The sequence below is a fragment of the Strix uralensis genome, chromosome 19, assembly GCF_047716275.1.
Source record: "Strix uralensis isolate ZFMK-TIS-50842 chromosome 19, bStrUra1, whole genome shotgun sequence".
NCBI lineage: Eukaryota > Metazoa > Chordata > Aves > Strigiformes > Strigidae > Strix > Strix uralensis.
Window position 1 is genome coordinate 10,209,204 of NC_133990.1, and position 22,212 is coordinate 10,231,415.

Below are 22,212 nucleotides of genomic sequence, written 5' to 3' on the forward strand. Positions count from 1 at the left end.
TACAGCTGTTGTTTCAGCTGCCATCTGTATCCTTGTGTTATCTCTGCTCAGACAGCATTGAGAAGAGACTCCGGCTCAGTGAAATGGGAAAATGATGTGTGCTTTCGAAACTCGCTTCATCCCCACGCAGATGAAAAATCACTGCTCTCTGCAGATAGCCGGGCATTTCGCTCTGCTCCTTCTTTGATTATTGTGGCTGTTCCCCTTGGGTGGAAGCCAGCAAACCCAGCTAGAGCTTTTGGAGCATCCTCAGTTTGCACCAGCAGATGCTTTTGTCTGTAAGTGCTCCTGGTTGCTGATTGTTGGTGATTTCCCAGGGATCAATCCATTTTTTTCCCTGATTCTCCTGGTAGAGGTTGGTCCTGATGCTGTTGGTGCCCATGACTCTGCCCTGCTGCCATCCGTGTCCTCACAGAGCCCCTTCCCACCCCGCTCAGCCCCCAGCAGGAGCAGAGACAGGAGCTGAGTGTTTTTTTCCTTGTCTCTGCTGGATTTCAGCTCTTTGTTATAATTGTTTTTTTGCTGATGTTAGGAAACGACCGGCTTTTCCCCCGTGGACGTCTGTCAGCATTAGAGATAGTGTTACCAGCATCAGAAACCCAGGTTCAGCAGAACTGTGCAGGAGCCGTACAGAGACATCCTTTTTCTTTCTCTTTTTTTATTTCCTCTCTCCCCCTAGTACCTTCTCAAGTACTAATGGGGAGATAAGTTTCGAACTTGGTTTAGATTAACTAGAAATAGAGGGTTTTAAATCTCAAGTACTTACAAGGTGTGACCAAGTGGAAATGCAGCTTTTGTTCAGCTTAAGCTCCTTCGAAACCTGGGCAGACGGATGAGCCAGTTCATGTTTTTCTTGCATTTTCTGGGATAATATTCATCCAGAAATCTCAAGCTGAGAGAGATAAGGAGTTCAGGCAAGAATATCTGCTGCGCCTTCTGAGAGTGGTAAAGAGAGCCCAACCCCAGGACCTGGGGAAGGAGAGCATGGTCTGCAGGTCCTGTTTATGGTCCTGGGCAGGGACAGTTCATAGCATGTCATTTCAGGGTTGGTTGATGAGATTCTCCGTCATGCTCAGGGCTCATCCCCTCATTTGCACCCCAGGTGGACAGGAAGCAGAGGTGCATGGGGACACGGCCCCATATGGGCAGTTGGGGACGGGAATTTGGTTGTTGGCCATGGTTGCTCAACAAGGATGTGATGGAGAGGAAGATCTTGCACCAGAAGGTGCCGTGTCCATGGGACTCAGCTTCTTCCTTCTGCAGGTGTGGGGTGGGAAGGGACATTTGGAACGGGGAAGAGTGAGTGAAAGGTGAGGAGATTAGTGGCGGTGGTGGGAGTCCCTCCTGTGCAGACAGCTCCGATTTCTCTGAAATGAAAGCTGCTTTCCTCCCTTTCTTACAGCATTACTTGCCGTGGCATGAAATATTCAGCCTCCATTCAGCCCGTAACAAAATCCTCCTTTCCCATGTGGTGATGGGATGAAACTGGACTTGTTCACTTGTCTGTCAAAGTAATTTCCTTTTAATAAATGCCTATAAATCCTAAACTTCCCAGCAGTCCTCCTCCAGCCCACCAAGCAGCAAGCACACTGCCTTTTCCATGTCTCCAACCCCAGGAGGAGCAGAGCAAAATCCACTGCAATTCTGCTACTTTCTGAATTGTTTTCTTTAACCAATTTGGCAAAGGATGCGTAAAGAAAGCCTATCTGTCTATCAGGCTCCGATTAAGCATGGCTCAGGTTCGTGCTGCTGGACCCAGGACAATACCTAAAGCCCCATGCCTTTTAAGGAGCCCCCAAAACAACAAATGTCATGGCTGAAAATATGTGTGGATTGAGTTTCTATTTATAAAGTAGCAAGCGGCTGTGGAGCTAAGAGGAGCTGTATTTACCCAAGGGAACCAAAGTGGTTTTTTGGATGGCCATGGCTCAGCGGTGCACTAAGGCAGGGGGAATAATGTGGGTGTGATGAGGGCAGGGCATGGAGAAGTCTTGTTAGTTGACTGAGGACTCAGAATGGTGGGGAATCAGGCATGGGAGAGGGCAAAAAAAGGGCACCTCATTTAGTTAATTAATAGCTGTTTCCGTTCATCAGAATTTCTTGCATTCTGCCCCAGGACTCCTGGTCTGACTCCTGTTTCTGGGCAGACCCGGTGCATCTCTGCACCCATGCAGAGAGTGGAGAGGATCTTAATGGAGCGGTGTCAGGTTGAAAATCGTGTCTTTGTGTGACCTGTTTGGTTTTTTTCTTATGTATATATATATTAAAAATGTGCAAGTGATGAGTCAGTAAAATGTTGTTGGTGTTTCCTGTGAAATAGCTGAGGTCGGTATTTTCTTTCTGTGTTATTTTTCCTTAGTTGCCATGGTAATGATTTCAGAAAGGTTTTATTCTGCAGCCATTTGAATGGGTTAGAAGTTTTCATGGTCTTCTGAATCTGCTCACAGAAGCAGAGCCCTTGGGATCAGGAGGGATCTGCCTCCTGGCCTGTCACCCCATCCCTCCCTCTGTGCTGTGGCGAGACAGAGTGTTTTTTCTGTTTTATTATATTGTTAGCAAGACAGAGAGGAAAGACCCTGGGGTGCTTCTGCTCTTTTGTGCGGACATCCCAAGGGGCAGGGGGGTTGGCCGCAGCCTGTATCTCGCTGCCTGGGCAAGGGGGAAATGGGGATGGCCAGACCCATGCCAGACATGCCCCCAGCACTGGGTGCAGGTCTGATGATGATGAAGAGTCTGTGCCATGCCTGTCCTTCTGTGGGTCATGGCTGGAGGAGGGCAGGAGTAGAAGCCTTGTAAGCTCTGTGCACTGTCTGCCAGGGCACTTGGTTGTACTCCATCCCACAACAGGGCTTCTCTTTCAGGAACTGGGGAACACAGCCCCCGGCACTTACTTTTTTAATGACCCCAGCCCCTGTCCTCACCTTTTTCCCCACTCCCTTACCTGCAGCTGTGCTTGCTCAGCAGACACCTTGGAGCCCTGTGCACAGGAAGGAGCAGCATGTGCCACCGTCTCGTGCCCAGATGGAGCACATCCCTTCTACCACCAGAAACCTCACTCCTGAGCTTCTATTCAGTTTAAAAAAAACCAAAAACAAACATGAAAAAAATGCGCTACAGCCTATTGCTGAATGCTGAAAAAGTGCAAGGCTCCTTTTGGTCCAGCTCTGAGATACCCCTTGAGGCAACATTTAGTACCTGGTGACATCTTCCCTTGCCTCCTCCTGTCCCCCATGACAGTGCCCTGCTTGGTGCCAGGCAGCCCTGCCTGAAACCTCCAGGCAGGGTGCAGAGATCCCCCGCTCCTTGCCGCCACGGTTTTCACCCGCCAGGCAGGGTTACGTCTGGGCAGGCACCCATGGCTCTCCTCCTCCCTGCCGCCTTCATTTGCCGTGTGGTGTTTATGAGAGATGCTGTGCTGTCCGCTCCTATTTTATGTGCTGCCAGAGCTTGTCAATGTGCTGTTTGGTACATCAACAAATCGACACTACACAAACAGAGAGCTAACAGGGGATGATTTATCCAGGACACCATGTCTGGGTGTCCAGCAAGGCGAGCTGTCCTGGAAACAAAATTCAGTATTTACCGAATACTCATCAGAAGAGATGGTGTTTCGTGCCACAGCTGAATCGTGCTTGTATCTCACTCTTTCTGGGTGTTGCTCGTTTAATCATAGGATGCTTTCCTTTTAATTAGTCACTGCTGCTACTGATGAGAGAATTAGCAGACTCTTCTTTTAATGGAGTAGCTGAGGCTGTGGCAGATGTGCTGTAATTGGGGTGGTGGGCAGGAGGCTGTATGCTGCAAAGAAACCTCAGGACCTGCACCTCAGGCTCTGCTTCCCTGTGAAATGCCCTTTACAGGGCGGGTCCTGAAGGGGTTTGTTTTCCAGATACAACATTTAGTCACAAGAAGGATGCTACCTCTTCTGGTTACTGTGTTGTGGCTCTTGGAGGGGAAAGCTGCTTGATTTTACCAGCTCTTTCCTCCACACCTGGCGAGGACCTGTAGAGCTGGTTGTGTGCCAGGAGTGACTCTCTCAGGTACATTATGTCTAGAACTGGTCAATGTTGTTTTGATTAGAGAGTTATTGTCAGAAAATGGCTGTTTATCAAACTGGAAGCTGTTTGTGGGAGAGGAGCAGTTTCAGTGAACTGACTTAAAAAAAAGATATTGAAATACATTGTCTGAGATATTTGAAATGTCTGAACAGTTGGGGAACAAAAAGTTCCATGTTCTTCTTCAAGCTGACTTTTATTTATGTTTTTTAATTTCAGTTGATTTACAGTACAGAGCAAATGGATAAGGGAATAGGGACTGAAATGGAGGGGAGAGCTTTCAAAATTTTGGGCACAAAGTGTTTCAGTTCACCAATTCTGAAACTCTGCATTCCTGTTTGGGATAGGATGACAATTTCAATTCCCATGGGAGAGAAAAGCCGCTTTCCTGCTGTATTGGAAAGATGTGTCAGACATGTTTGTGATTTCTCTAGAGCAGAAGCATTTTATAAACAGTCTTATTATCTGTACACATCTATGACTGCATGGAAATCCCGTAGCTGGCATTCTCAGAAGTGTTTGAATCCCCACTGCCTGGCTGTGATCCCCTTGGGCAGGATCACAATTTCAGCCCACCTCTGTTTTTATAAATAATTCCCAGTGGTGCTCATGGCAGGGGTCCGGGTGGGTGCCCCATGGACTGGCTGCAGCGATGGATCCCTTGAAAGGGATGCAGAGCTGTTGCAGGGGGCTCATGAGCTGCCTTGGGGACCCCCCTGCCGTGGGAGGCAGGGGCTTGGGGAAGAGTGATCCACAGCCGGCTGCAAATATCCTCTGAGTAATTTGCATGGCCTCGTCTCAACTGTTTAGGGATGTGTTGTTTCCCAAAGCAAAATAACTCCTCAGTTTCTGCTGGGTCTGGTTGTGGTGTGCTTCCAGCAGCTGCTCGCCTCGTCCTCCCCTGGCAGAGCTCCAGGCTGCCCGGGAGACCCGCCTTTTCTCCTGGCCAGATGAAAGGGAAGTTTTCTCTTCCTCTTTCAACCCACTTTGGCCATTAATGTTAGATTTTTGGATATTAATTCTCACCTCTGGTTCAAGAGATCCCGCTCTTCATTTTTATTATGGGCACCCAATGTCTCAGATATTAAAAACTGTTTCCTGCAAGGAAAGTGGAAAAGAGTGTGCGGAGGAGGAGTGGGGGGCCAGGCAGCTTTTTCAGGGTGAAGCAGGGGAGGATGGATGGATCCAGCACTACTGCAGGTGTTGAGCATCACCACACTGCACAGGCTGACCCGTGGCCCTCCTGCGCCAGTGCCAGGGCTCTCACAAGCCAGATGGGCTGGGAGGGATGTTTCATGGGCTGGGGGGGTCACAGCCCTTCCAGTGGGTACTGGGGGTCCTGGGAGAGTTGCAGCGTAAGCACTGCTCCCTTCGAGGCTCCCCACATCACCCAGCTGTGCCCTGCCAGCGCCTCCTATTTGGATTTATACATCCCAGTAACATCTCCCACCGGAAGGTGCTCACAAAGTGTGGTTTCATTAATCCACACTATTGACACGACATCCCTGCCAGGACTGGTTGGGTTTTCTGTGTCAGCCCCCACAGGCAAGGAGTGCCACGGCTGTGGAAGGTGCTGGGTGCTGCTCACCCATCGAGGGACTTAACTGGGTCGCGCCTGCAGGGCTGGTTAGGTTTGGCAGTGCAGTCACAGAGGGGAAACAGAAGGTGGAAATCAGCCTTCGGGGATCAGTTTAGTGGCGCTGATGGATGAGAAGGAAAGCTTCCAGGAACACGTTTCCTTTCGAGCAGTATCGCTGCGGTAACGATAACAGCACAGCCTGCCTCGGCACTGGGGCACTCATTCATGAGTTGGCATTTTTTTTGTGACTAATGTAGACTTTCAGCTATTTGAAATTGTCCTGAGGTGCAGCTTGACATATAAGTTCTCGGCCTATTTATTACTTTGTGTCTGAGTGTTCCCATAGGTATATGATTTTAAACCAGGGCTGCGTTTAATATCGGAAGCTGGAGCATTTGTATTTTAGCTCTAGATCAGCAAGGAGGCAATTTGGGCTGTATGTTGGGTGTGTTTGGAAAACTCTAGCCAAGGGATCTGTTCCTCAGTGAGGATGTTGGAGGTATAGGAAGTATTCAACACCCGCTTTTTTTTCTTTTTTATTACTTTTCAGTGCTGCTGTTTCCCCCTTTGCCCTCCTGTGACCATTGCTGTGTCATCACAAGCTCCCACTGGTATCAGTGCAAGTCCTCAGGGATTACACTACCACGCTGAGATAACATCAGATCAGTTTGGGTCCCCATCTACCATCACAGTGGGTTGGAGGAACTTGAGCTGCAAGGGCCTGGCCAACTGTGTCTGGAGACTTCATCCCTGAGAAAGAAAGAGTTGAATGCCCACATGAATTTGTCTGTTTATTTGCCAGCACATGTCTGTGAAGCCTTTGGCTGCTGTAGTTTCTTGGGGCTCTGAAACACGGTTGATCAAGTGCTGACCCTTCCCCTGAGCCATCCCCTCTCCTGGCTCTCATCAGGTTGGGGTTGGGTCGCCTCTTGTCAAACCCTACAGCTTGTGTTGCAAGTGGCAGCTCCTGGTCTGTTGTAGGAAGTTCTGGGCCAGCCATGAAGGTGTTTCATGTAAGCGATGAGGGCAGTCAACAGCACGCGTTGCACGTTGGCTTCTGCTCATGGTGTAGCTGCTGTGAACCTGCACATCCGGCTGTAACCCACCGTGGTGTTCAGGCATCTAAAGCTGTGGGCGGTTACACATGGGGATTTAGAAAAGTATCTGAGTTAAGTGCCAAACTACCCCTAAGAGGAATCCAGCACCCGGTGTGCATAAGGTATTTAGTGAACTGTGCCAGCCCACCGCCCTGCGGGGCACCTCGGCATTGCCAGTGCGACCTCGCGGCTATCTGCCAGCAGGACATCGGCTCCCAATTTTAATGAAGCCTTTAAGTAGAAACATGCAGTTGTGGCTGTGTGTTGGGGTTAAATGGGGAGAAGGGATCTGGTACTGCAGATTCTGCTCCTGTCTTTGCCACTAACTGATCCTAAACAGACTACGCCACCGGTTTTTGTCTTCTGCCATATGTTTTCCAATAATGCTCGCCCACCCGTCGGGGAAAGCGCAGCGCTGGGCGTCTGCAGGCATTGTTGGGAACCCTCTGTGAAATATGCAAGAAAAACATGAAAGGTATTAATTTAGGTCTAAGATTACTGGAAGTCTGTTTGTTAAGGTTTCTTCATACCTCTATTTTTAGATTGCCTGTCTGGAATGCCAGGATTGGGCCCTTTCTCAGTAGTAGTATCTGGGGCCTCCTGATAATGAGGGATTTTTTTGAGCCATTCCAGTTATATCACCTCAAATCTCAGCTTAATTTTTTTTATGAGACACTAAAACGACAGGCCCTAAAAGGACGTTTATGTGAGGAAAATGGTTTGACTTTCCCTTCTGCGTAAGGTGAATTGGCTTGGAGGGTGTGAAAGTGTTAAGACTCGATACACGCCACTTCTATATAAACCTCCTGAGGTGGTACTAAAGCTGCGATTAACGTGAAGCCCATGTCTGGGTTTACCTGTTCAATTTACAACAGATGTATAAATCTTAAACAGCGATAGTATTTTTCTTCTCTCTCCTGGGCTTTGAGTGAGCTATTGCCATTTTCTCGCTACACCATTAGCATTGGTATTTCTACACTTGCAGTGTTGGGCCTTGTTGTATTTCCAGGTGTAATTTTGGATATGGAGCTGTGCTGCTTACTGTCTCCCTTTCCTCCCCTTCTTTCCCCAGCCTGAGGAGCTTACCAATGCCCTGGAGATCAGCAACATAGTCTTCACAAGCCTCTTTGCCCTGGAGATGCTGTTGAAAGTCCTTGTTTATGGTCCTTTTGGCTACATTAAGAATCCATACAACATCTTTGATGGGATCATCGTGGTGATTAGGTACAAACCTAGAGATTTCTTTATGTGTGTTTCCCCTCATTTGGCTGTTTAATTAAACAGAAAGTAATGGAGAGTGGGCATAAATACCTTCCTGTAACACTTTACACTTCTCTGCTGTAAATTAATGCACTTGGACACGGTTGCTAATATATATCTTGGGGTTATTTTATGGCCATTATAGAGAGAGGCCCAAGCAGAAAGCTATCAGTCCCAATGTCCTGGGAAAGTCTAGGATCCAAATGGTACAACCAGTGCCCGATTAAGTAGCTCTCTGTTTTTTTGGCATGTGCAAAGGCTGTAATTGCCCCTGCAGCTGCAGCCACTGATTTGCAGGCGTGTTTTTGACACTCTACTGGGGCTCTGCTCTTTGCAAGCCTGGATGGAGTCCAGCTCACTGGGGGCATTGGCAGTGCATCTCTGCCCACTTTCCAACCCTCTTCTCTCTGAATTTCACCCTCCCTTTGCTTCCTCTCCTCCATGCCTTTGTGTTAATCTTTGTCTTCTCATTCTGCAATGACGTTTTTCTCCCTCAGCGTGTGGGAGATAGTGGGCCAGCAAGGTGGGGGGCTCTCGGTCCTGCGGACCTTTCGACTCATGCGAGTCTTGAAGCTGGTCCGCTTCATGCCAGCCCTCCAGCGCCAGCTTGTAGTCCTCATGAAGACCATGGACAACGTGGCCACATTCTGTATGTTGCTGATGCTCTTCATCTTCATCTTTAGGTGAGCGCTTCTGATTCCCCATCCTGAGGTTGCTCTGGGTTTTTAGGTGGGATCCCATGGCAAGGTGAGGAGATGTAAGAGTCCATACCAGGACATGGCTGAGCTGAATGGTCCTAGGAACAGCATCGTTGGCTGGCGCTGGTGGTGGTTTGCTGCCCTGACTAAATTCTTTTAACTCTGACCAAACGAGACATCTATCTTTGCAAGATGATTTACAAGGAAAATGTTTCAGCTGGATGATTCCTTGACATCGCCCCAAGACAGTGGTCCCATTACTTACTGATTAGCAGAAAGCCTGGCGCTAAAAATATTGCCAAGGAGAGGGTGATGTTCCTAAAATAAAGTCAGCCACGGTGGTGCTTGTGCTCTTGCATGGCCTCTTCTGAGAAGTGGAAATGTTAGAAATAGGCTTAGCATAGCCCCAGATTTTTGGATTTTGGTCTAGATTTTGAGAAGAGTCTGTCTCCTTGTAACAGCCAGCTCTGGTATTCCAGCAATCCAGGCACTGGGAAGGCTGAAGGAAGCCAGTCTCTCCCATGGAATAATGTCCCTTCTCCCAGTGAGACATTTCACTCCAAAACCACCATTTGCAGCCGTGGTGCTCAGAGCTGTAAATAATTTCATTATTCAGGTTACTGGCCGAGACCAGGGGAAAACAAATTATTCTTTTAATATCAATCTAAAATGAAAGGTATTCTGTTTTCTTGTCAAAATTGAAAAAGCTGTTTGAGGTCCCCTGATATGTCTCATTCAGGCATTTCACAGAAACCCTTTTTGTCATCCTAATTCAATTTAAGCATATTTTGCTGAAAATGTGCCATTGCAAAACAGAAAGTCAAAACATTGTGTTTCAACATTTTCTAAACAAAATGTTTTGACTTAAAAAAAACAAAGCAGAAGAAAAATAAGGAGCGGGCATACTTTTTAGTTGGAACTTTTTGACAGATTTGACCCAAATTCACAATTGGTTTGCGTGATCTTGAGGCGTATTTTTCAGTGAAAGAATGATTCATCTTTTTAAAAAAATAAAAATAATTGCCCAGGTGAAATCAGAGGACAGTCAGCCCTGCTGTTATCATTACTGCTTTGTAGTGTGGGCCTCTTATTGAGCCCCTGCTTTCCCTCCTGTGCAGCATCCTGGGGATGCACCTCTTTGGCTGTAAGTTTGCTTCGGAGCGAGATGGCGACACGCTGCCTGACAGGAAGAACTTCGACTCCTTGCTCTGGGCCATCGTCACCGTTTTCCAGGTACAAAATGAAAAACGACACAACTCCGGTGCATTTTGGGGCTTCAGGGACTTTTTCCAAAGCATCTCACAGAGATTAGTGAAGCTCCTTCTCGTGGAAGGGAGAGGACCCCAAACCACAAGTGCAGGAACACAAGGGTTTTCAGACTGCTACAGAGTAAATCAGAAAGCTAATGAGGAGGGGCTGCTGAGGTAGCAGGCTCTTGCATTTGCAGGGTGTGGGCTGGGTGGGTGAAAGTAAGGGTAGAGGTTGGAGATGGAGAGGAGGAGATCAGGACCATTTGCAGTGATATCTTGACAAAGAACATAATCCATTTTAAGCCCATAATTGATACGTGTATTTTTTTGCTCTAGCAGCTCTGAGCTGTGTAACCTCTGTATTTGTGGAAGACTTTTAGCTGTTCTGGCTGACCAAAGGAAAGATCTGACCCACGCGACGTTGCACTTTGTTATGGCTGAACATGTCCCTTGGTGTGGGTGGGAGTTGGGGCAGTTTGGGCAGGGTCCTTATCGGCAGCATCAGAGTCACAGTCACTTTGGTCCTGTCTCTTCTCTGGCTCAAAAAATGGCTTGGGTCAGATTTATCCTCCCGTGGTTATAGTTATGGTGGATACCCCAAAAGTGGGATGCTCATTTGGCCCATCCAGAGCACAGATACGCAGCCAGGCTCAGGGAAAACAGCACACAATCCTCCAGTATCTCCATTTTCCTGATACCCTTCCTCTGCAGATTTTGACCCAGGAAGACTGGAACAAGGTCCTCTACAATGGCATGGCATCGACCTCCTCCTGGGCTGCTCTCTACTTCATTGCTCTCATGACGTTTGGGAATTACGTTCTCTTTAACCTGCTGGTGGCCATCCTGGTAGAGGGTTTCCAGACAGAGGTAATGTCCTCAGGCTTGTGCCTTTGATTACTTCTAAAGTTTCAGGGCCTCCAGATCCTGGAATTTGATTTCTGAGATGGACAGCAATATGTTTACAAGATATATGAAAAAAGTGGGTGAAAAATTAGGGTTTCTTTCTTATTTATTTTTTTCCCTTTCTTTTTCTTAGCCACAGTGTGATTTAATACAGCAAGCCCTCTAAACGAAGGGCTTAAATGAAAAGCATTGTTAGCATTAATGCAGGAGTGGGAATTCAGCGGTGAGTCAGGCACTGCGGATGGGATCGCTGCTATGACAGTGTCTTTGAAACAGTTCTCACCGTGTTTGTCAGCCAGATTAAAAGCCCCTCCTGAAAACTTACTCAGGCTGGTAAGAGATTAGTGACATGATTATCTTTTTTGATGGTATGCGTTCATGGAGCACTTCCTGCATCCAGCCCTGCAATGCTCTGCACATTTTAAAGTACATGATTTCTGGTCTCTGCCATCTGTTTCCTCCGGCTGGGAACTTCCACAAGACATCCTGGATTGCTGGAGGCTTTCATGGAAGGGCAGGGGGGTACTTAGGTTTGAACTCAATCTTTTTTTTATCCTACTGTCTTCCCAACTGTCCAACTCAGAGCAAGTGAGCATGTCACCTAGTCCCCAGCATGAGGGACCTGCGATGCCCACCTGCTCTTTGCCAAAATTGTCCGACTGTCCAAGAATGTCAGTAAGGGGAGGGGACCTTTACATCCCACCCAGTGGGTTGGAGAGGTAAATATAACATAAAACTGCTCACTGGGATCTGCTTGTACAGGCTGTGCTTTTACATGCTATCTCTGATTTTTTTTGTAAGCATCCTGGGATGACTAAATATTATTTAAGATTTGTTGCTTATGTATCATAATATCCTACCAACCTATGAACAGCTATGCACAGAACTGTTTTTATTTCTTGAGCACAGTTTAGAGTTAAATTGATGGAGTTGTACCAGGAGATAGCAAGAAGAAATATTTTTTTATTTTTTTGTATCGTCTCTCTCTGTGTTGGTGCTTTTCTTTTTGACTTGTTGTAGCTGTTCCTGTCTGTAAACCTCCCCCACCATTCAGCCAAAGGGAAGGTCACTGCCAGGTTCTCCCAAATAGCACAATGTTCCCTTGCCTGAGTGAGAAGAGGTAAAAAGCTCCTTGTCTGCTTGTGATGACGCCTTCGAAACCAAATCTTTGTTCAGTCTAGCAAATTGATTCTCTGAAGGTCACCGAAGTGGGAGATCACCTGCTGCACCTGCTTCTTAGAGAAAAGGATGCAGCCTTTGAATGCAGTAGCCCCTTTTCCAACCCCTGGTCCTCGAGGGAGGCTGACACCTCTGGTCCTTGACTCAGTCCCTGGCTTAGCCCAGTTTTTCATGCTAGAGCATCCCCGTGCTCGCCCGCCGGCTTGCTCCCGCTCCCGCACACCCAGCTGCGCCACGTGCCTGTTTCCCTGGGCAGCGATTTACCCCGCGCTCGCTTTGCGGCCAGCTGGCACCATGGTGTAACTCCCTGCAAATTCATGCCCTGGCTTAATATGCTGTGATTTTATCCCAGTAACCATGTCCTTGAGGGTACGTATTCCTTGGAGTCAGGGAAACAGCCTGCGGCGACCCCCCAGACCGCCTGCAGCGACCCCCCAAATTTGCTTTCAGCTGGTTTTTGCAGCAGGGTTGCCCCATTGCCTTCCCCTGCTTCTCCTCTGCAGGGGCAGCACCAGCCTGGTCCAAGTCAGCTCCAGGATTTCTGTGTAAGCTGCAAATGTGCTTTAAGTGCGGTGTAAATCAGGGAGTAACTTCTGATTCAGGAAAGGACTGAGACAGCCTGAAGCCAGTGATGCTTGCACAGGTATTGAGAGGTGAGTGCAGGGACCAGGATCTAGCACAGCCTCCAAAGGTCAAATCCTCTCTGGCCAATTCTGCCCAACCATGATTTCAATGAACTCACACCAGATTTCTATAATTTGTGACCCTGATTACAGTGCTATTTTATATCTCAGGCTTTGATGATGGCATTTTAACAATAATCTTCCTTCCACGTCATTGTTATTCTGAGTTCTCCACGTTCTTCCAGTAAATTGCAACAGGATCAAGAGATCCCTTCGCTCAACCCAAGTTTCCCGCAGCAGATGGGGAGCAAATGTCTGCTGGAGGTCGGGAACCAGGTCTAGCCTTGCTGGTTTTTGTCTATGCAGCTTTGCTGGCATGTAGTTTTGCAAAAGATCTTGTTCTGGTTTTTGCTATCCAGCACACAAAGGATCCTCTCTTAAGCAGAATTAATAGAGAGATCATCTCTCGCTGTAAACAAATCCCAGCGTCTCCCTCCTGTGATTGCACTTGACCCTTCTTCTGAGTTGTTTTTTTTTTTTTTTTTCCATTCTCCTTCAGATTTCTGGGCTGAAACACAATCCCAGGGCTCCTGGCTTTATCTCCCTGGTCCTTGAGTGCCTTTCCTCAATCTGCAAGCACCTCGTTAATTTTAGTGCATGGCTTTGCAGCCCCAGTTGCTAGGCAGCAGATGTATATAAGCAGTTGAGAAACAAAAAGGACCTGTTCCAAACTTTAAATACAGAGCAATGTATTTTGCAGGGTTGAGTTTCTTTTTTGTTTCTTCTCTTTTTTTTTTTTCCTTCTTTTTCACTTGGTAACCTGCTTCTCTTGCAAGAGGCGCACACAGGACTTTCTGCAACGTGGTTATTTTTGTCCGCGAGTTCTCCGATTTAACTCGAGCCTGGCGTTGGTGCAGGGAAGGTGAGCAGGGGACTCTGTTTGATCGAGCTGCTAATTTGAAATTGCTGCCTGACCTCTTGGGTCCCTGCCCTGGGGACTTCTCTCTGAAGCAAGCAATGACTCCTCTTTGTCAGGCATAAAGCTCCCTTCTCAAGGGAGTTCCTAATAATATTATCTCCAAAGTCTGTTCTTCCATTGGTAATCCTCCTGGTTTCATGTCCCCTTGTCCCCAGCTGTCCTCACTCATTGGCTTGTTCCTTCCCCTCCTTTGTGTCCCTCTCCCTCCCTGAAACCCCAGGTCCTCCAGCCCTTCCATCCTTTCCTCTGCAGGACATTACCCGCTCTCTGGATGTAGCATCCTTGGAGAAATATGGACTTTGACTTCTTCTGAGCTTCAACCCGAGGGCACAGTCCCTTCTCCTGCAGTAGGGTTTTTGGATGGTGTCTTTCTTGCATCCCTTACTTTTGCATTCCTATCAGTTTCAGTGGGATTTTCCTTGTGAAGGGAAAGTGTTTCCATGTTTTCTCTTTCGATGGCTTTTCCATGTTTCTCTTTGTTACGACCAAAGACTTTAAATTAAGTGTCTGTTACACCACTAGCAAGACGCCGTTGTCCAGAGATCCAGATCCCAAAGGTGATCAGTTTTTCTTAAACTCTTCATCCCAGCCTGGAGTGGGATGAGTTTTGCATCCCATGCAGCAACTGGAGGAAAGATCCATTGCCCTGGAGGCATGAAATTAAGCCGGTGGGACAAGCTGTGCCCTCCTGCCCTGGTGTGTAACCTCCCACAGCCCTGTGGGCTGCCCAAACATGCCAAGGAGCATTGAGAGCGCCACCCCTGAGGAGGGGGAAACATAACAAGGTGAAAAATGACGTGTGCTTTTTGAGTAGGTAGGGAAAGACTGACTTCTGGTGCTGTGAAGAGATGCTGGGGCCGCTCGTGTGGCAAAGCCCCCCAGGATGGGGCTGTGCCCCCCTGCCCACAGACCCCTGCCATGTTTGGGCACCCCGCTGATTTAAACGGGTGTCTCAGCTAGTGGGGATGAGGAGGGATCTGAACTCACAGCAGATTCAGCTGTTTTTTCTTAAATTAGGTATTTCACCTGGCTGTAAGAGGACTGATATTGTGTTAATCAAACATTCATTAAAAGCCTCCATTACTGCTTAATGAAGGCATAATAAATAAAGATCCTATTATGCAGCTGCAAAAAAACCCCACAAAATAATCATGTTTTCAATAATTAGCTGGTGTTTCATTAGCACAATTATTACTTAAGAGCTGAAGCAAGTTCTGTTTGAAACACTTAATTTAAAGGGAAGGCTGGTCCCCTTGAAGGGCTTAGCTCCATCTGAGATCTTCCACCCCTTCCCTGCACCAAGTGGAGTAGGTGCCCCAGCCTGGTTCTCCATTGCGGCTGCACACTGCCCTTCTCCCCCTTCTCTCTCCTTCCCTTCCTTTTCTCGTGTGTTTTTTGATTCCCCATTCAGTCCTGCTGTTGAAAGTGTGAAAATTGAACCCCCCCTTCCCCTTCCTCCCCCCTCCCTCCCCCCATTTCTCCTTCAGGAGATCTCCAAGCGAGAAGACGCGAGTGGGCAGTTAAGCTGTATTCAGCTGCCTGTCGACTCGTCGGGGGTACGTACACAGCACATCCCACCACCCGCCATGGTTGTCTCTCTCGTGGTGCCTGGTCACACACCATGGTGCTGTTCTCATTGTAGTAGCTGTCATTCTTTTGGGGTTTGTTTGGGTGTTTTGGGGGTGTTTTTGTTTTTTCTTTCCTTTTTGTCGTCCTCATTGTTGAGTTAGCCTTGATTTTAAGTCCCTTCCTTCTCTGGGGGAACCAGGTAAATTAAGGTGGGTGCTTTGGGGCTGCTCATGCGGCTCCAGCCCCAGCTCTCACCGACCCCTTTCTGGACGCCTACTCTGTGCAAGGCTCCCCCTGGGGCTGTCACAGCCCCTCCACAGCACGGTCACATCCCGGGGACCTCCCCAGGGATGTGGGTGGTGATGATGGCTGCTGGGCATGCCTGCCAAGCACTCCCTCCATCACACAGGTGGAGGAGGGTGCTCGAGAGTGAAGGGACCTGGAATCAAGCCTGTTCGTGGACACGTGTGTGGGAGAGCCCCGTGCTCGGCAGGACAGGGTAGGACGGTGGCAGCTGCGCTGTGGTGTGTCCCAGAAAGGCTGGCCAGGATGCTGGGATTGCTGGAGAGATGCTGCATTACAGCGTGGGTCAGGATGTGAAATGGTCCCATTCAGGTTTGAGGAAGCTGTGGATCTCCGAAGTGCAGTACACCCCAAACCTTACTCTTCTGCCAACCTCATCTTTATCTTTACCACTCCCCTTTCTGTCCTTTCTGAGAAGTCTGGCTTTTTCCTCAGCACAAAAGCCCTTTCCCATTGTATCCCAGTGTGTCACTCCCCTTCGGTACAGGCTGCTTTAGCCATTGTACCATCTGGTCCATCTTGATGTACCCTCATTTCCCAAAAGGTTTTTAACTCCCTGTTCTCTCATAACCCCTTTTCTATCCAGAAAGGCAAACTGGGAGTGCAAGAACAGGTAACGGGCAGCAGCCCCAGCTGCGAGATGCTTGCCTGCACCGTACTGAGTCTGGCACGTGGTGTTTCAGAGGGGATGCTTTCTGCCCTCCAGTTGTGGGGTTTGGTGCTTGGAAGGGGGGTGGGAAGTCCCAACGTAGCTCTGCTTTTCCATCTTGGCACACATCTCATTGTGGACCCTAAAACTTTCTTTTGGACTGTTAAAGAGCACTCCAATAATACAAATCACATAAAATTCTTCCCATTATTTATTGCTTTTTAATAACCTGTTAGGGAGAATGAGTAATTCCTGGCAGGCCTACTGATGGGCTTAGCTGGGAGCCTCCGCAGGGAGCGTACCTGAAGCCAGCTGGAGCCCCTGTTCATACGGAGACATGTTTTTGACTCCAGCAAAGTTCAGGCCAGCCTGACTTTACTGCTCCCCCTTGCAAGGTGCATTCCTGACCTTTCCAGTCGGCGTCCTGCAGGATGAGCTTCCCTGAATAGCACAGAAGTCCTGGATCCTCAGGAGGGGAAGTTTTGAGCCAACACTTCACATCACACTCTCTTTTGTCTCAAAAACATGTGTCTGAGAGTGTCCAGTCTGCCCTGGAAAAAAAACCCTTAACTGTTTAGTGACCCCATGGGAGAGTATTAGGGCTCATTCCTCTGGGGTTTTGCCTAACAAAGAGGCGCAGGGCACTGGACCTTGTGTTGGATGCCATCTCCTCCTCCAGTCCCACGCTGGGGTCGCTCTGGGTTTTTACAACCAACAGGTACCCAAGCACCAAACCTCCGCAGTGCTGGCCAGGGCTCCCGGGGGCACAGCTTAGCCTTGGTGGGGTTTTCTGGGGCTCCTGGTCTCTCCCAGCTGAAGTGAGGGTCTGCTTGGCTTCTCTCATCCCAGCATCCTCCTTCCCTTCCCACCTCTCCTCCCTCCCAGTGGACATCATAACGGGGTTTGGTGCCCTTTGCCAGAGCAGTGGTTTCGGCCGCGAATCCTCCTCTTTTGGATGGGTATTGTTCTGGAGAGCACCATTGCCCGTCGGGTGTATCCTGACTATACCACACCCTAAGCGCCTTTCTGCAGTGCCAATGGACAGAATCAGTGGGGCGCCCAGGGACGTCCCTAATCAGGTCCATGCCGCAAGACCAAGCGAGAGCCCAGGCACCACGCTGCAAGCAATGGTAAACGTCTTCTTTCTCCTCCTGAGGACAGGCCCATGCCAAAGCGGGCAGCTCTCGTTCAAACCCCAGCGTTCGAAATGAAACAGTGGAATTTAAATCCCCCAAATGATACAGCATAAATCACCAAGCTTCTGCTTCTGTTGTGTCTCACAGCTGGGAGGGGAATGACCACCCATGGCAGTCGTTATCAGGTTCTGCCACCTGGATACTCTCTGCGCTGGTGAGGCGTCTATTGACATGTGCCCATTAGTTGCGTTGGAAAGTCGGGGTCCCTTGTGCCCCTTCTGAGTCCTGGATTGCTTCATCAAAGCACCACTAGAAAGAGCGACACACAGGGAGTTTTAAGCCATAGTGTATAAATTAAGAGAGATGAGTAGGGTCAATTTTTGTCCCAAAATTGCTCATCAGATATCTGTCCTTCCTGAATATTTGCCTAGTGTGCAATTCCAGCAGCAAAAATTAAGCAATAGGGGTTTTTTTCTGATCCCTTTCTGGGACCACATTTGGAGCCAGAGGCAGTCTGTCTTCCTGGTAGGAGGTTAATTAGTCTGTGGTATAAATATGTGCATGCGTCATTTTGTGGAAGGTGATGTTGCATCGTGGTACGAAATTCAGTGGATCCATAGCTGTGGTGTTGGAGATGGGAATCCGTTTCAAAGGGGTGTCCGTGCACCATGGCCTGTCACCCCCCGTGCTGAAGCCCTCTGTTTTGCTCCAGGGTGATGCTTCCAAGTCTGATTCCGAGGCGGATCTCTTTCACCGCAGCCTGGAAGAGGAGGGAGGACTTAAGAAGAACTTGTCAAATCCAGCCTGTGAGTAACAACCCTGGGAGGACAGGCCCTTCTGCAGAAACCTCGGTTTTCTGTGAAAACAATGTGTTCCAAAGGGAAGAGCCCTCCCAGGGAGAACGGTATAGTCCATCCAAACTGTGGCAGGCTTGACCAAGGCCAGCAGGTGTGTGGCAGGATCATGGGATGCAGACAGAGACAGACCGGATGGCGTTCAGGCCATAATCTCCCTTCTGAGCCTGAGGTCTGGGCTTTTGGGGTCTCTGCAGGGGCACAAGTGGAGGAAGGAGGATGGAGGGAGCCCCAGCATGGGCAAGGAAGTTCCCAAAGTTGGAGCTGGCAGGTGTTGGTTGGAAGGTTGAGCTGCAGCAGATGACGGTCTGCATCTGCTCTCCTCTCTTGTTGGCATCTGATCCCATTGGCACCTGATCCCACTCCTGATTTATGTCTCCCTGCTCCCCTGCCAGGCAGAAGGACAGGCTCTCAGCTCTCCAGAAGGGCTTTTTGGCCCCCATCCTCCTGGTGCTTGGAGGAGGGCCATCTCTGTGCAGTTGCTTTGCCTGCCCGAGAGCAGGTTTAGACGTGCCCCTTGAGGTGTGACACCTAAAACCCACTTGTGTCTTCCAGTAATGGCCCTGAGTGACCACCCGGAGCTGAAGAAGAGCCTGACCCCACCACTGATCATACACACCGCTGCCACGCCGATGCCCATGCCTAAGAGTGCCATGTTTGGAGATGCAGCGCAGGGCTATGAGTCCCGCCGGGCCAGCGGTGTCTCCGTGGACCCCACTGCCTATGAGCTCAAGTCCCCGGTACTCGTGTCACCTCCTCCTGCTCAGCGCCTGTCTGTTGGGCTTGCGGGGCTGTCTGTCCATCCGTCCACCCCAGCTGGCGCAGCAGCAGCCCAGCATGGGGTGGGTGGCACGGGGCTGATGCTCTCCCTGTCCTTCCCGCAGCCCAGCGCCCGCAGCTCCCCACACAGCCCCTGGCGTGCCAGCAGCAGCTGGAACAGCCGCCGCTCCAGCTGGAACAGCATCGGCCGGGCCCCCAGCCTCAAGCGTCGGGGCCAGAGTGGCGAGCGCAGGTCCCTCCTTTCCGGGGAGGGAAAGGAGAGCTCGGAGGAAGGGGAGAGCTCGGATGAGGAGCGCTCCAGCCGGGCCGGCAGCTTCAACGGCTCTTTGCCTCATCGCATGGAGTCACTGGAAACAAAAGGCTCCTTCGACCTCCAGGATACCCTGCAGGTGCCTTCCCTGTACCGGACCAGCAGCATGCACAGCAGCCGAACATCCACCTCTGAGCACCAAGACTGCAATGGCAAGACCTCTCCGGGTCTGCTGCTGCACCAGCTCCACCTTGATGACCCTCAACAGGACTGCGATGACTGCGATGATGAAGGCAACATGGTAAGGAAATGCCAAGTGCTCGTTTTGGGTTTTTTTCCCTTGTTAAAGTGATGCTTGTAGCTGTCTCAGGAGTGCATGAATGGGTGCAAAGTGATGGCCTATTGCAGGGACCAGGTCTCACCATCACCACCAGACTAGACTGAGAGTCACCCCGAAGAGCACCAGAAGGTCTCTGGGCAGTGGATGCCATCAGAAATGGGGTTGGCATCATATTAAGTATCTTAGTGCAGTATCAGATGAAGAGATCAGGGCAGAACTCCCCAGGTTCCACTACAAGGTGCAGAGCAAAAGCTACCTCTTGGAAATATATGCTTTTCTGGGTTTATTTTTTTCTTTCTTTATTTTAAAAAACAAGTAACTTTCCCTGCTCTCCAACCATTATTCAGCTTTCTGTCCCCACGCACAGCAGCAAATTTCTATTGACACCAACAGGCAACGAAAGGGCAGGGTTTGGTCCCCCATTCCCATGGCAGCGTTAGTCCTGTAGAGACGATGGTAATTTCAAAGGCTTTGCATTAATTGCAATGAAGAGGCATTAGGCCAATAAGCATCTCTCTTCCACAGGCCTGAAAAGTGCTATTTAGGAAATATTGACTAAAAGGTCTGTAAGCGCAGGGAAGGAATGAGGGTCCCTGGGTCTTTTTCCCCGTGGATGTTTGTATCTTAGGGAATAAGAGGAATTTGGCTGCTTTTCAAGGTTTTTTGCGTGGCTGGCAGAGAGGGGCTTGAGCTGGGCAGCAGGATGCCCACAGTCCGGGCTGTTATGTGTGGGTCAGGATGTCCCTGGGAGGGACAGTTTTAGGGTGTTTCCTGCTCTTCCCAGGTTACCTCTTTGTTTCACTTTACCTTGTTCTTGGGCTTAAAAATGAGATGGTCTTATGTGTCATCCCCAGGGGGTAACTGTTTCTGTTGGTGAAGTGAATGAGTTTTGGGTAGCGCCACATGATGGTACTGAGGCGGTACTGAGAACAGGAAAGCTGCAGCTTGTGGACGTGATTTTACTGTATTTTACTGACTTTGTTGAATGAAAATGGAACTTGGAGCATGTGAAGGGATACGAAAGGCAGCACTGACTCCAGAGAAGGAACAGGAGGAGAGTTAGTACTGGCAGAATGGAGTCACTCAGCTGTGAATCGCCTTTAAAAAAAGCCATTATCCCATTACATCTCCAGCATGGATCCTCAGCCTGGGATTTTTACTGATTGTCTTAACCTGGTTTTTAACCTCCATAAAATAAATTGAATTTTTAAGAAAAGGAGCAGTAATTATTTTTGGAAAAAGCACTATTAAAAGTGATCAAGAGACCATGCTCTGTATTGCTAGCTAGGGAATTTTTTTTTCATGCTCCAACATCTGCTGCTTTTTCCAGCTCGCCTGATCCAAACATCCCGCAGGTCCCTTCCTTTCCCCCTGCTAGATCAGAAGCCAGCAGCCCCCTTGTGCTGAACATCGTGTGATGGGACATGTCCTTCCTCTCCTGTCCCACCTGGCCCTGCAGCCCCAGCCAGTGCTGACGATAGGCTGTTGAATAAGATGCACGTTTTAAATCTTTATTATGGCAGCTGCTTCTAGTGTAAACAAAATGTCATCTTCTGTGTGCTGAGGTCTGGCCATGTAGGGTTAGACCAAAGGTCCCTCAGTCCTCTCCCATGGAGTGGTCAGAAGCAAATGCCTAGGGAAAGAATAGGGTAAATAAATTGTGCCCTAGCCCCTGGTATAGCCACAACTGGGACATCCACAGCTGGCTGGCGCCTTTCCCCGTGTTCCGAAATATGTCTTCACGGCAAATCGCTAAACCAGATGGATCGGAAAATATTGCTTAGATTAGCGAAATGAGCCCCCAGGTTGCGGAGCTTCCCTTTGTGATTCCCTCCTGACGTTTGGGGTGATGCTTTGCCCCTAAATTAGCCTTGACAAAGTCAGGAAAAAAGTAATTATTTTTTAAATGGAAAAAATAAAATTCAAAACTCCCCCACCAACAAAAGAAGAAAAGAACTCAACTGTTATTCAGATCAAAGTAATCCTAAATATGCCCTTCTGCAACAAAGCTTCACATCTTTCCTTGCTGGCTGGTTTTGATTGCCTCTGCGCAGAAATAAAAGGAAGTGAAAAGGCTTCGTTTGGATCTCCCAGGCTCCCATTATATTAGTGCCGCTCTGCTGCCTTCAATGAGTTTATTCTGAATTTACATCCTTCTGAGGGGCCAGAATCAGGCCCCTGATAGCTCTTCTCCCCAAAAGTATAAAATCAGGGGGCTGAAATCTGTGCTTCATTGCATGAATGCAGGCAAGGAGAAACTTCACAGAGTGAGCGATCTGCTGCCTGGTTGGGTTCACATGGCCGTGACTGAGATCAGGGATCTGCTACGAGGTCTTTGAGGTTCATATCTGCTGGATTTCGGATGCTTTTGGGTGCTTTACTACCCAAATTGCTGAGTTTTCAGGGCAGAAACACTGAATCTGCAACCAAATGTGTCCCTCCTCCCCAAAACCTCATTGCACGTTGCAATCGCAGCTCCTTTCCCTGTGGCCTATTGCACTTTTTTCTGTGGCGTGAAGTCCAGCTGCTCCCCAAACCCTCTCAGCCTGCCCCTGCTGCATATTTAAAATTAAATAATCAGGTCCTGAGTGCCTCCATGCAGCTTCCAGCTTGCCTGGAGGTCCGTTGCCGCTTGTAGAGCATTTTTCAGCAGTTCCCCCCCATTGTTATGATAAATCTTTTATAAATCTGAGCCTTTCCCTCACTCC

At 49.0% G+C, this 22,212-nt stretch overlaps 1 protein-coding gene across 14 annotated transcripts in view; it reads left to right on the forward strand.

The window, feature by feature from the left end:
- CACNA1G (calcium voltage-gated channel subunit alpha1 G) overlaps positions 1–22,212 on the forward strand; it is a 149,839-nt gene that overhangs the window by 72,165 nt on the left and 55,462 nt on the right. For 9 of the 14 annotated variants that reach the window (XM_074888948.1, XM_074888956.1, XM_074888957.1 and 6 more), the window contains exons 11-18: positions 7,804–7,955; positions 8,489–8,674; positions 9,808–9,922; positions 10,651–10,806; positions 16,082–16,108; positions 17,993–18,086; positions 18,690–18,874; positions 19,019–19,465. In XM_074888948.1, the coding sequence (XP_074745049.1) occupies positions 7,804–7,955; positions 8,489–8,674; positions 9,808–9,922; positions 10,651–10,806; positions 16,082–16,108; positions 17,993–18,086; positions 18,690–18,874; positions 19,019–19,465 (1,362 nt within the window). Of the gene's footprint in view, positions 1–7,803; positions 7,956–8,488; positions 8,675–9,807; positions 9,923–10,650; positions 10,807–15,110; positions 15,180–16,081; positions 16,109–17,992; positions 18,087–18,689; positions 18,875–19,018; positions 19,466–22,212 lie in introns of all 14 variants that reach the window. The other 5 variants (XM_074888949.1, XM_074888958.1, XM_074888954.1 and 2 more) reach the window with 2 other exon arrangements.